Source organism: Cryptomeria japonica, unplaced genomic scaffold (assembly GCF_030272615.1).
Source record: "Cryptomeria japonica unplaced genomic scaffold, Sugi_1.0 HiC_scaffold_729, whole genome shotgun sequence".
Lineage (NCBI taxonomy): Eukaryota > Viridiplantae > Streptophyta > Pinopsida > Cupressales > Cupressaceae > Cryptomeria > Cryptomeria japonica.
The window spans coordinates 1-12,639 of NW_026729507.1; the positions used below are offsets into that span (position 1 = coordinate 1).

Sequence of the window (12,639 nt, forward strand, 5' to 3'; positions counted from 1 at the left end):
CCCATGATTAATTGCCCTACTATTCTCAAGGGGGCATGTGTAGTATAGAATCTGAACCCCCCTACTATTCGCCAGGGGCATGTTAGGTCTAGAATCTGGGTAATGCCCATAGGCTATTCTAGTAGTAGCCCTTTGTTTTCGCACCTTAAACTGCCTCTGCTGCATCAATAGTAGTGATAAGGGGCAACTCTTAACTAGAACTATATTAGCCGCAGCCGCCCGGGGTTGGGAGGAAGGGCATATTATTGCCTATTATTGATGGCTCGTGCCGCTTCAACAAAACCAACTGCGCAATCAACAGGATCAATCGCTTCACCTACCGAATCATCTGCTGCTTAAGGATATGGGTATGGATCTTCGGTTCGCTCACGAAGGTATGGATCTGCACCTGGCTCCCCAATGGGCAACCGAAGCTCTTGCCCCTCCCTGCCAATCAACAATAATTGAAGAAACCGGGTATATCCCGTTTCCGGCCTTACTGTAAAGAGAATGTGAGTAGGTGGGGGCAAATCCTGATGGTAGAAACAACTATCTATTCTACGTCACATGTCGCCTATATTTTTTTATGGGGCCCGTCCGGCAGCGCGAACTGCCCTATTGTTTATAGAGGCGAGTGCCTACGGGAGGCCTGAAAGTGGAAGGTGGAGGTGTAGGACTTAGCTTGGAAGGTGGCGTTGTCTGTAGGTAGTGAGGCTAGCAGCGCATCCTGGATAATGGAATGAGCTGCTCCGGTATGGTAATATGCGAATAATAGCGAGAAGGTGGGAGGCAATATATATTTGTTGGGCATCATCGGGGCGCTGTGTGTTGTAGTGAAGGTATAGTGTGTAAGTAAGGGTAGTGGGTATGTGTTTTGCTTATGGTAGTGAGTGAGGGGTGTGAGTATGTCCTTGGGTGGGTGTTGGTGTTGTGGGTAGGCGGGTTGGATTGGAGGCTGTGTGAGTGTATAGGTAGGTATAGGTGGGATTGGGGTTGGGTTTGGTGGCTAGGTCTCAGGTTGGAGGTGGCCCCTGTGGTTCCTGTGCCCGCATATAGTTGCTGTTTGTTGGGGTGGTTGCTGGAGCTGGCTGTGTGTGTATGGGTGGGTGAGAGGTGAGCTGTGCCTCGTGTGCTTGCTCTTTCTGGGGTTGGGCCTTGGACCCGTCTATAAGATATGGGGTAGGGTGGATGGGTGGGAGTGTCTTGGACTGGAGGGGGGAGAAAGCTCCGCTGGGGTTGCTCCGATAAGGGAGGAGTTCCCCGGAGCTTGCTCTATTCCATACGTAATAGGCAGGCTGGTATTAGAAGGGCTGGTGTAGCTGTTCAAAATTGCCGTGATAGGCTGGTTCGATTCCTCCTCTCCGAGGCTATATCTCTAGATTATAGACGTAACATGGTTATAGATTCTATACGTAACACATCCCAACACCATAGGCCCCACCCCCTAGGGGGCCATAAGAGGAGGGCTGCTGCGATTGGTCTCATCCAAGATCGTGAAGCGGGGGGGCCCACCCGCGAGGGAGGGAGTGGTTATTCCCTACAATTCATTAGCTAACCTTCACAGGTCGCATTCACTCTTCCCTACCGGCTTAAATCTCTCCGATTTCAATCAACCTTTCCGGCGAATATTATGAAAACTCCGGGTTGAAAGAAAGTAAGCGGGTGGGAGGGTAGCATCTTGGCGTTGTTGGAACGGAGAGGAAGTAGGGAATAACTGCAATGGCATAGCGACAGAGAGGAAGTATGAATGGCTTGATCTTACCAACATCTTATATACGGAACATGAATACGTTCGAATGGGCATGAATTCTCGAAGGAGCATGAATTCGGTTTTAACTGAGCTCGACCGCCCCAACGAATAGCTATACTATATTCTTGGGGTTCAAATGCAGGGTGGGAGCCCCTACGCGGTTCCGCCTCCCACCCACCCCTGCACTCAACCGCTTTGCCATATACGGATAGGCGACCGACTACAGGACCCCCCCCCCTCCCCTATATATATGGTCGAGAAGGATGTTTGCGCGGACCTCTTTATTGTAGCCGGGAGATAGAGGTCCTTGAACCAGCCCCGAGGCCGTTTTAACCCATTTCTATGGCGATACGAGGTGAACCAGCCAAGAACCAGCTGGCACTTAATGAGGAACCAGCTGTCCCGAATTCGGGCGAGGTGAACCAGCTTTACTGAAAGGCGGTTCGGGCAACTATATCCTCCCACCCCCCCCCCGAGGTGGCCTATAGATAGTAGGGCCCAGGCTTCTGGGGTGAACCTGCTTCATTTGATTCAGAGGTGGAGCTCAGAGGTGAACCAGCCAACCCAGATAGATCTCCCTCTGTGCCAATCCCCTTCGGCCAAAGGGAGACCAACCTCCATGGAGTGGGTAGCAGTAGGTAGGATCAGTAGGTGGGATCAGTGGGAGTGATAATAACAGTCATACCAACCAGTAGTCGCCCTACGGGGTTCCTTGACCCATATATAGATAGGGGCCCCTGGTGGGATAAGTAAATGCCTCGACCCATAGGGGCGCCCCTGGTGGGATAAGTTGGTTCAATTCGCAGTGAGTAGAGTAGAAGGCATTTAATTCGAACTGCGAGAAGTTTAGGAATAGTATTGTATTCCTAAACTCTGAGCTTGCACTTGAGCTTAGTACCAGACCAGCTTAGTACCAGCCCAGCATCGTACTCGCCATGCCATATATATAGGGTGATAGCGCGTACCAGCATCGTACTCGTACCCGTATCGTTGAGCCCAGCTTAGTACCATACCAGCTTAATCCTCTCCCAATGCACTCTAGTTTAGTTCTCCCAATCCCTTAGTCACTTCATTTTAAGGGTGGGCCCCTATTTTCTATTATTCTGGAGGTTACTCCTCGCACGCTCTACCTGGATAAAGAACTGGACTTGGCCAACCAGAGATTCGCTTAAAAGAAGGCGCCGCTGTTCATCGCGGGGGCCTATAGATCTATAGGGGCGATAAATTCTTTCTTTTTTTGAAGCCCTATAGATAGTAGGGGAGCCCCTGAGGGAAAAAGGAGGGGAAAAGGGAGGGGGGGCAAGTGGAGTTGGAGGCCTTCCCCGCCCCTCCTCCCGAAGGAGCCCTCAAAATAGTAGGGGGTTGGAGGAGAAGGAGGAATGTGACGTATATTGATAGATTAGGATAAGGAGGAATGTGACGTATACAATTTGATAGATTAGGGGCTGCATGGAGGGCCTTTAGTTTCTTCTTTCCGGCCGAACAACAGAAATTCTTGACGGATGGCGCCGGGGGAAACACGCCCTACTATCATTAATTGTGGGAACCCCTTTAGAATAGTAGGGGCCTTAGAATAGTAGGGCAACTTTAGCCCCCGTCCCTGGGGTTCTAGCCATTTATCCTCCAGGGGTCGGCGCCCATTAGAATAGTAGGGGCCAGCCGCCTCTTCCTCCCGCCCCCCCCAGGGGCCCCCCCTCATCTAGAAATCCTTATTCGCTTATTCTAGCTTATTCTAGCCCCAGTAAAGCCCCGCCCCTTAGAATAGTAGGGGAATTCTCTAGCCCCCTACTATCTAAAGGGCTAGCAGGCGTCATTAATCTACTGCTCGCCCTACAATTCTATGGTTCTAGCAAGTTAATTAATAATACTCTAGCAAGCTGCTCCCCTACAATTCCATGGCGGGAGGGCCCCTTACTCTAGCAGGTTAATTAATTGACCGGGGCGTCATTAATTAACTGATTAATTAACTGCTCGAATTAAGAAGCTATAGTTGGAGTCGTTAGTGGGATTAGATTCTATACGTGATATGACTTTACTCGCAGCTTGGGTCCCGATGAACCGGGGAACTCTAATTGCCCCTACAATTCTATGTGGTATAGTTCACCCGGCATACCCGCTTTATATTCCTATGAACACCCGGAACAATTAATCTCACCCAGGGGCTTGATAGGAGGGCCCCTACAACTCATCTACCTCCCCCCTACTATGTCGCCCTTTTTCATATTATTCTAGCCCCCGCCCAATAATCTACAATTCTTATTGGGGGGGGGGGGTGGGGGGGGGCGAAGGGCCCCCCCTATCCCCCCCAAGCTATAGTTCTATGGTTCTATGGGGCGTCATTAATTGACTAATTAATTAACCCGGGTTCTCGATATTTGCCAGGGTAGTGCGGGCCCCTCAAATTCTATGGTAGTTCCGCCATCCCTTCTATTCCGGTGCATTGGGAGGGCCCCTACAATTCTATGGCCCTACTATTCAGCTATAATGGCGGAGGTAATTAATATTGTGGGGGGGTTGGGAACAGCCCTACTATTTGAAGGGGTTGGTCGAGGGCGGACTATATAGAGGAGAATGAATGAAGCCTATATATCTTGACTCCGTTCGAGAAAGAAGTAGTTATGACGTGATATGAGTGATTGCCCATATCCAGATATATGGGGGGGGCCACTCACATCAAGAATTCGATCGACCCCTCGGCCCCATCTATATCCATGGGGCTTGATAGGGGGGCACCTACCTATATAGTATAGAGATAGAGCGAGAAATGCCTTCGACCTCCCTATACCTAATCTTGAGAGGAACGGGAGAGAAAAGATGAATAGCTGATGCTCTTCTTCTCTTCTCCCCGGCCCAGCGTCCTATGGGAAACCAGCGAATATCTCTCTCACCACACCAACCAGTCGAGTCGATGCGTTCCACCCATCTCCCAGAGGGGCCATCTCCCACTCCATAAATGAATGATACTCTCTCCCATACCCAACGATCCTTCTCTCCACCATTTGAGATATAGGGTGCCCATGCTGCATGCCGGGGGGCCAACTGTCTATAATATAGTAAGTAGAGCCTTGTCAGGCCTTTATTCTCTCCAATATTGTAGTAAGGCCTTTATTCTCTCCAACTGTGTTAGAGAGGGGCCTTGCCCTTCTATTCTCTAGTTGGATTCGAACCCCAACCCCATGCCGACCGATTATGATAGTAATTCCCCCCCACCCGCCCATTAGAATAGTAGGGCTGATGGGCCCTCTCTCCTATCCTCAACCCCATGCTATGATAGTAATTCCCCCCCACCCGCCCATTAGAATAGTAGGGCTGATAGAGGTGGGAATAGTGCGGTGCCCGGGTGGGAGGAGGATGGGGCATGTTACGTCTAGATTCGCCCCAAATTCTTAGATTATGAGACTTGGACAGGAACTAAATCATAGACGTAACATGCCCCACTACTATCTATAGGTAGCTAGCCCTACGCCCCACCCGATGGAGGCATCCCGGGGTGGGTGGGAGGAGATAGTTGGGCTACCTCTCCCTCCACACCCGGATGATAGTGGGAGGGGGAGTGTTTGAGCAACAGAGAGCTCTATATCTGCAAGATCAGAGAACCCACCGAGCCGGAGTAGATGCAGGTCCAATGACTAGTAAGTGGTGGAAAAAACGAAATTCTGTGGCAGAAGTATTAACGACTTCATTAGAGCTCAACCCCTTTCTTTCATAATTACCCATCCTTTTTTTGAAGAGTAATGGTGATCGATCTCAGCCCGAGAAGTAAATCCGCTTATCGAGATGTGGGTAGGGCCCGCAACAGAAGGATCCGAGGGATGCAGTTGACGTTCGGTTAGACAGATTTAGTCAATAGCGCCTAATTGATTGATTGCGAAACTACTTATCTCCGTCCGCCCGCAGCTTGATCCATTGCACTTATACCATCCATTTCCCATCTATCCGAGAAAGCATTTCTTACCATTCATTGAATCGAGAAAGGCATTTAGTTAGCTGGGGCGGATCCTAGAGCAGCAGGTCCATTCTGGAGAGAATCATAACTATCGGGCAAGCTTGAGATAGAGAGGGTTTCTCCACTTCCACTATAGCCATTCATAGGAGCTCCTTTTCCGCCATCTCTCCGCTTCTCTCTCCCTCTAATTCTTACTGTACTTTTTGAACTGGCAAAGCCTTCGGTTCCTTCTCTTCCTCGGGGCCCCAAGGGAAAAAAAGAAGAGGTCGGAAGGGCCAACATGATGCCTAGCTAGGAGCAGGGGGGAATCAACTAATGGTGTACCAGTTATCCCAGTCGGTGGTTTAGTGTGCGGGGGCGCGGGCACGCCGTCCATCCCTCTCGATCCCATTTCTGGGCGGATAGGTAGGATAATCCTTAGCCTACCCTCCGATAAAGGGAGAACTTGGCTGAATCCTCACTACAATGACATATATATATAAGTGGGTTGGTTCATTCTCGGGGTAAGAGAAAGATCTGCATGCATACGCACTTTTGCTTTAGAATCGTGGAATAGGCAGAATACTGGTCGGGGTTATAGTATCGCCCAAGTAGCGGAGGACAGGTTATGCATCGATAGGTGCTTTCAGCCCGCTGCTCGATCAATTGATTGCTAGTTAGGGTATGAGGCTTTCCCATTGTTGCCCCGGTTGGGACCATAGATAGCCATTCTACTGGTCGCAGGTGCTGCCGGGCCGATGGGGGAGAAAGAAATTGTCTCTCCTCTCTCTCGCACTTTTTCGGGCTATAGTGCCGGGTGGATAGTTGGTATGTTGCAAGCTCATGTCGATTCTCGGCATCGTGTGTGGGGATGGGTGGGGGGGTATAGTCGCATCTCCCCGAATTGATTCAGCTTGCCGGGCTCGGGTGAGTCGAGCAGCAACTATAGTTGCCATAAATAGTTTCTATATGGGCATCGTTGCGCTACTCCACCACTCTCGTGTGTACGTACGTATATCCAGAATTCCCTCTCCAACGAGATTATCTATATCTATCGGGCGGAGGGGACTAGTCCCACTGGAGGGGAAGGTCCAATTATCTATATAGATACAGAGGGTTTTTCCGTATGCCCGCTTCTCGGAGCACCCTGACATTGAATGATGTGGGGCAGGCTTCGATACGAGAAGTCAATAGGGGGATTTGCCCTGGGATCTCCTACACTCCCATATAGACTTCTGCTTTTGAGAGAGAGAATGGGGAAGGCTCGAACTGACTTGTCAATCCCGCTTTCGACCACTTGCTTGACTGATGTTTAGGTAAGCTGTGCCGGAAAAAGAATATAGGTAGGTGAGTTGGGTGACCCTCCCATCTATATACGTCTCTAGTGATGAACCCTTCCGGAACGCCCTACTCATAAGAATTGGATGGCGGGACTCGAGGGTTTACTCATTTCGCGGGCAACCATTAAAAGCAAGTTCGAAACTAACTGAAAACGCTAGATGGAGAACGAAAGGTTCCAGCAAGCACTCCTGTTTTAGCATTAGTCGGCTCAAGAGCATAGGTTCGTTTTCCAGTAATTACGGAGATCTCTCGCCTTTTCAACCCGGTGGGTGGAATACCCTATGATCTTAATGAGGTGCGGGGCCCAACCGATCGAAACACTTGTTTAATCGATGAATGGCTGTTCTTTCTCCCTATACCGATTCTTGTTTGACCGATCTGAGAGGTCTTGTTTCAATAAATGCGGCTACAGCTCTCACAATTATCTCTTATTGCCGAAGCCCCATTCTCGTTCTCTCAATTCCCGCAGTTCCGGTAGGTCTTTCAGCATTTCATGAAGCAGCTTAAACCTTGGCAATGAAACATTAGTAAGGGGAGGCAGCATTTCTTTCTGTGTGGGGATGGGTGGGGGGGTAAAAGCTCTTTCCAACTTGTGTGTGGGGATGGCCCTTTAGAATAGTAGGGCCTTAGAATGGTAGGGGCCCTCCCACCCATAGTTCTCAACCGATTCGGTCAAGAAGAACAAATGTTGAGCCTTCTCCCTATCCCCTCTCTATCTTGAGCGAGTGCACACTATTATCCACGTATTAACAAGTTTCGATCGCTCTTTCTCTATTCAAGGTGAGAAAGCATTTCTCGTCATTAAGCTGATCACCTCTCAATCGGTAGTAAAGTGAAGCTCCCGCTCCCAGCATACATACAGGCGGTTCTGGTTCATATAGTGAATTGATCAGACATACAGGTTGCTGCCAGCTCGTCCCATGGATGGAAAAGGCAGACGGGAGCGTCTAGATATACACTTTTAAGAAGAAGGTAGATGCAGGGGTGGGTGGGAGGCCTTTAACCCCCCACCCATTCCCACACACGGGCCCCTCTTTTCTATTATTGAAGCATTGCGATCCCCTATCTCTATATTGCGGGGAAGAATCGCTGTTTACTCCGAAGAATGGTGTTTCTCGCTCGTCATACCCATTCCCTCCACACCCCTCAAGTGGATGCTTGTTGTCCCCGACCCCGGCCCGGGGAGATTCACTAGCAAAAAGCTGAGTCGACTCTCTAATCGAAGTGTTCCCCATTCCTCCATCCCGGTTCCATGCCTCGCTTGGTCCGGGCCCCTTACCGATACGAAATCTGAATTCATCGAGGCCATCCCAATCCTCTTCATCACATCTGTTCAACCATGCGTTTCTCCCGTCCGCTCCCAGTGGCTCCTGTCCACTACCTGTCACGATTCGCCACAAGCCCGCGCAGCTCCCCTCTTTAGTGATTCCGTTTGGGGAGCCAGTATTCCGGAACGGCAATTGAAAAAAAAAGCCTCTGCACCGCGACAGCCTCTCCCCTCTATTGTGTGGCAGCCGCTACCCGATAGGGACGAACAACTCCTCGTCTCGAGATAGAAACGCCAACTAAAGTTCCCACACGAGACGAGAATCGAATCGCTCGGGCCCTATGATTCCCTCCCACCCGAGCTACGGGTCGGGATTGGCTACACTAACCTACTGTATCACCTTCAGCAGGGGCAGGCTATCTACTTACTGGGGTAGCAGGTACCATACCATATAATCGCTCCAGCCCCCCTCTAGTTCGGAGTGATAGCCAAATAGCAGTAAGGCGCTGGGGCGCCCTTTCTCTTTCATAGTTATTTGTTCGTAGCGAGCCATTGAGTACGAGAGCCAATTCATCTTCCCATCTAGATCCTCCCAGGCATTCGTAGGAGCTCCTCCATCCATCTATCAACCCCGGATCCATCGGTTAGAATAAGGGGCGCCGGAACATTTCGAATAGACTTTTGTTCCGCATACCCCGGCCCGCCTCCCCCCCCCCCGCCCTCTGTAGAATTGTGGGAGGGATTCGACCCTTCGGCAATGCTTGAGGCCCGGAATAAGAAGTTCGGATCACTCCCCGCCCGGAGGCCCTCCCTACCCAATTGATTGAAGGCGGTAAGGTCCTCATCCCCAACTCCAACTCCCGATTAAGGAGATGATTGAATGAGCCATCGGGTTGGGTGGGATGGTATAGTTGGGTATAAATGTACTGATCCGCCCCTGCTCCTTCATTGTCGGGATAGGCGGGATCAGCTGAGCGATTGAAGCATCTCATTCCCAACCGACTAAGAGAAGGAAGGCCGGGGGTCGAGTGGATTTTCTATCCTCCGCAACCCAAATAATAGAAAAGAGGGGGCCGGGATTGGAGGGGTGGTACGACATCAGTTAGTCGATCATTCGGTTACTCGCTCCAATACGCCTAGAATTCCCCCCCACCCGGCCAACTCCCTTTACTGCTGCTGGGATGGAGAATGAACCAATCTTCCACAATGTGCCATAGAGGGCTGGGGCTCCGCTGACAAGGATCAGTGGTTGGAACCTTTATCGGGGCCCTCTCCAACTCCAACTCCAACTAGATAGAGGGGGAGGGGGGGTCGAGATCTGTATGGGAGGATCTGGGAGTTCGGGATTAAGTTACAAATCTACCAGCGGCGAGAAAGGCAGAGACCTATAACACAGAAGCAAGGGTAGCACCACCAGCAACTGAGAACCTAGAATCCTAGTCTAAGTAGGATGGAACGCCCCTATCTGAATCAGGTAGACCTTTATCCAAGATAGTCAAAACCTTATATGGGCTGAGGCTAGGTAACCATCCCTTGAGTAGTAAATGACCCGTACTCTACCCTTCGCCGGTCAAACTTATGCTTTTCCCGTTGCCCAATGGATAGTGCCGGGGCCTATGCTTTAGCTCCTGTCTTTCCTTCTATCTTTTCCCCCTGTGCTGGGTGATCAACCGTCTTTATAGCTACCTATGCTTCTGCTTCTACTGGTGCTGCTTACCTTTCCACTGGTGGATATGCTGCTGGTGCTGGCGGTGTAGGTAGTGGTGGATATGGGTTTGGATCTAGATCTCGATCTGCTCCGGGTGGTGCTTTAATGACAGGTGCTGGTGGTGCAAGGAATGATGAAATACCAAACCCAGGCGCTGGTGCAAAGCCCAGTGGTGCAGGTGGCGGTTCTGATGGTGGTGCCAGTGGATAAGCTGGATCGACTGCTTAAACTACTTTGACTGGTACTTAGACCGGATCAGCTTCTAGCTCTACTTCTGTCAGGTCTGGATCTCGGTAAACAAGGTAAACTACTGAGTCAACTACAGAATCAACAGCGTAATCGACAGCCCCATAGAATTGTAGGGGGCAACTGGATAAAAGTCTGAATAAACTGCTTAAACGACAGGAACAACTGCTTCATCTGGACCTGCTACCTTTGCTTCTGTTACCCTTGCATCTGCGCATGATGTCTCCATATATTATGCTACCCTTGCTCTCTATGCTAGTGGTGCTGGATAAACCGCTACTATATCTACTGCTGCTGGATTGACTCGGTCAACATCTAGCTATGGATCTGGAACTGGATCCGGAAATGGAACCGGACGAAGGGAAGCTAGAACTGGATCACTAAAAGCATAAACTGCTGGACCAACTGCATAATTTGAAGAGTCAAAATCATAAACAACAGAACCAACAACTGCTGAGTCACCAACTGTAGAATTGACTGCTTAATTTGGTCCTAGCTATGCTCCTTCCCCTGCTACTGATGCTTCCACTCGGTCAAATGCATCCGCTGAATAAACTGAGAAACCACTGCCCATAAAATGTCGAAGGGGCTGCTGGATCTACTGCTGGTGGGTAGGGATGTGCAAATTATCGGAAAAAGCTATGAAAGCCACCCACGCATATTCTTATAGGGTTGCCCCACTATCACTTAACGCATTAACCCACATAAGGGAGCTTCGTATCTATGGTACCAAAAATGATAAGATGGGGGCACAATCATCTGAATTCCAAGCTGACGGACGCTTGAACTTAATGAGATCCACTGGTCTGCCCAAAGCTCTTACTCCACGCGGTATTAAGGCCTAGGATATAAGCCAACTCAGCTAAATGATGAGATGGACCTATGCTTGTGATTAGCAAACCAATAAGTAGTGATAAATGCTCGAAGTAATAAAAATGATAAACTCTAGAATAGAAGGAGCCCTACCCATCTTTTCGTACGATTGTGGCATGTCTTTCGTACCGGTTCCAGCCAAGAGAAAATGCCCTACTATCTAAAGGGGGGGGCGGTTACCCAAAATGTCTGGGTTGTCCAGCCGAATGAATGGCCAGCCTACAGGAAAGAATGCCTCCACCGGCTAACTCTTATCGAGAAGGTTCGGCCGGACCGTCCCTTCCTTGTTCGGCTATCTGGGGTTCGGCCTTCCTTGTTCGGCCGGACCCCAGCTCTTCATCCGAGCACTAGCATATCTAAGTGGTGGGCCGGTTCGGTGGGCTGTCCAACTAGAAACGTCGAAGTTGCCGCCCTCCTTCCCTCCTTACCCCTGCGCCCCGCCCTTGAGTCCCGGGGGTGACTACCTGTAATCACCGGGGGTGGGGGAGGAATAATCCATTATAGGGGTGGGGATAAAAGGGTGGGGATAAAATAGAGCCCTACCCTCCTATAGCTACCCTACCTCACCTCCTACCTAATTTGAAAAGCAGTTTTCACTAACGGGGGTGACTAGTGGGGGGGGGGACCAGAATTCCCAACGTCTCGCCCCACCTTAGAATAGTAGGGGCCCATAGAATAGTAGGGGCTTACCACCGCTTCATCAGAATTAATGGCTTAGGATTAATGCCACTTGCTAGAGTAAGGGAAAGCAGGCGTACATTAATTCAGTGCATTCATAGGAAGAGAAATGGCGGTTACGGGGTGAGTAAGATAGCCAGCACGCCAGCCCTCCATATATTGTTGTTAGCCAGCTTAGATGAATACCAGCTTTATTCGGAGCTGACGATCGACTCGTTCTTCATATCTCACCCCGGGGGAATGGGCTTAGTAGGGCTCGAACCTACAATATCACCGTTATGAGCGGTACGTTTCAACCGATTAAACTATAAGCCCCATTCTCTCGATTCAACTAGAAGCCCCATGCACCTACCATTCTCCCCCACCCCCCCTACAATTCTTTATGGCCCTACAATTCTATGGGGGCCTGCTAGAGTAAGCTACAATACAATCACCCCGGCCCGAACCACAGCCACTTTTATCTCTGGGCATTGGGATGGGAGCAATTGAACCCCCACAATAACGTCAGGCATCGGGGGTGGGAGGCCCCTACAATAATTCGGCTGGGATTGGTAGCGATGATTTCTCTTCTCGATTCTATACGTAACATGCCCGGCTGCAACCTCCCAATCTCCCGGTTCTAATCTACCTCTTTCTTAATAACGGGGGGGCCGGCTGTTGTTATTGGGCGGGCTATTCTACCCCTACTATTCGCCAGCAGATTCTATACTACACATGCGGGATGTTGCCCCTACTATTCTATGGGAGGGTGGGGGGAGATCGATCGAATTCTTCCTTTATCCTAGACTTGATCATCGATCTCGAACGGGGAACCCTATAGTTCCCACCCACCCGGATAGCCGTAGGGGACCACCCACAACAACTTAGGCATC

General features: G+C 50.2%; 1 protein-coding gene and 1 non-coding gene across 2 annotated transcripts; one reads left to right on the forward strand and one right to left on the reverse strand.

Annotated features, from left to right (window-relative positions):
* Positions 1-9,944: 9,944 nt before the first annotated feature.
* Positions 9,945-10,488, forward strand: LOC131872686 (glycine-rich cell wall structural protein 2-like; the record flags this gene model as incomplete). The annotated part of the gene is made up of 2 exons (XM_059216120.1): positions 9,945-10,172; positions 10,376-10,488. Coding segments are annotated over 2 exons (341 nt in total), but the record flags the coding sequence as incomplete, so codon positions are not given.
* A 1,520-nt stretch (positions 10,489-12,008) lies between these two features.
* On the reverse strand, positions 12,009-12,082 carry TRNAM-CAU (transfer RNA methionine (anticodon CAU)). The gene has a single exon. It is a non-coding gene; the product is annotated as a tRNA-Met (tRNA).
* Between the last annotated feature and the right edge of the window lie 557 nt (positions 12,083-12,639).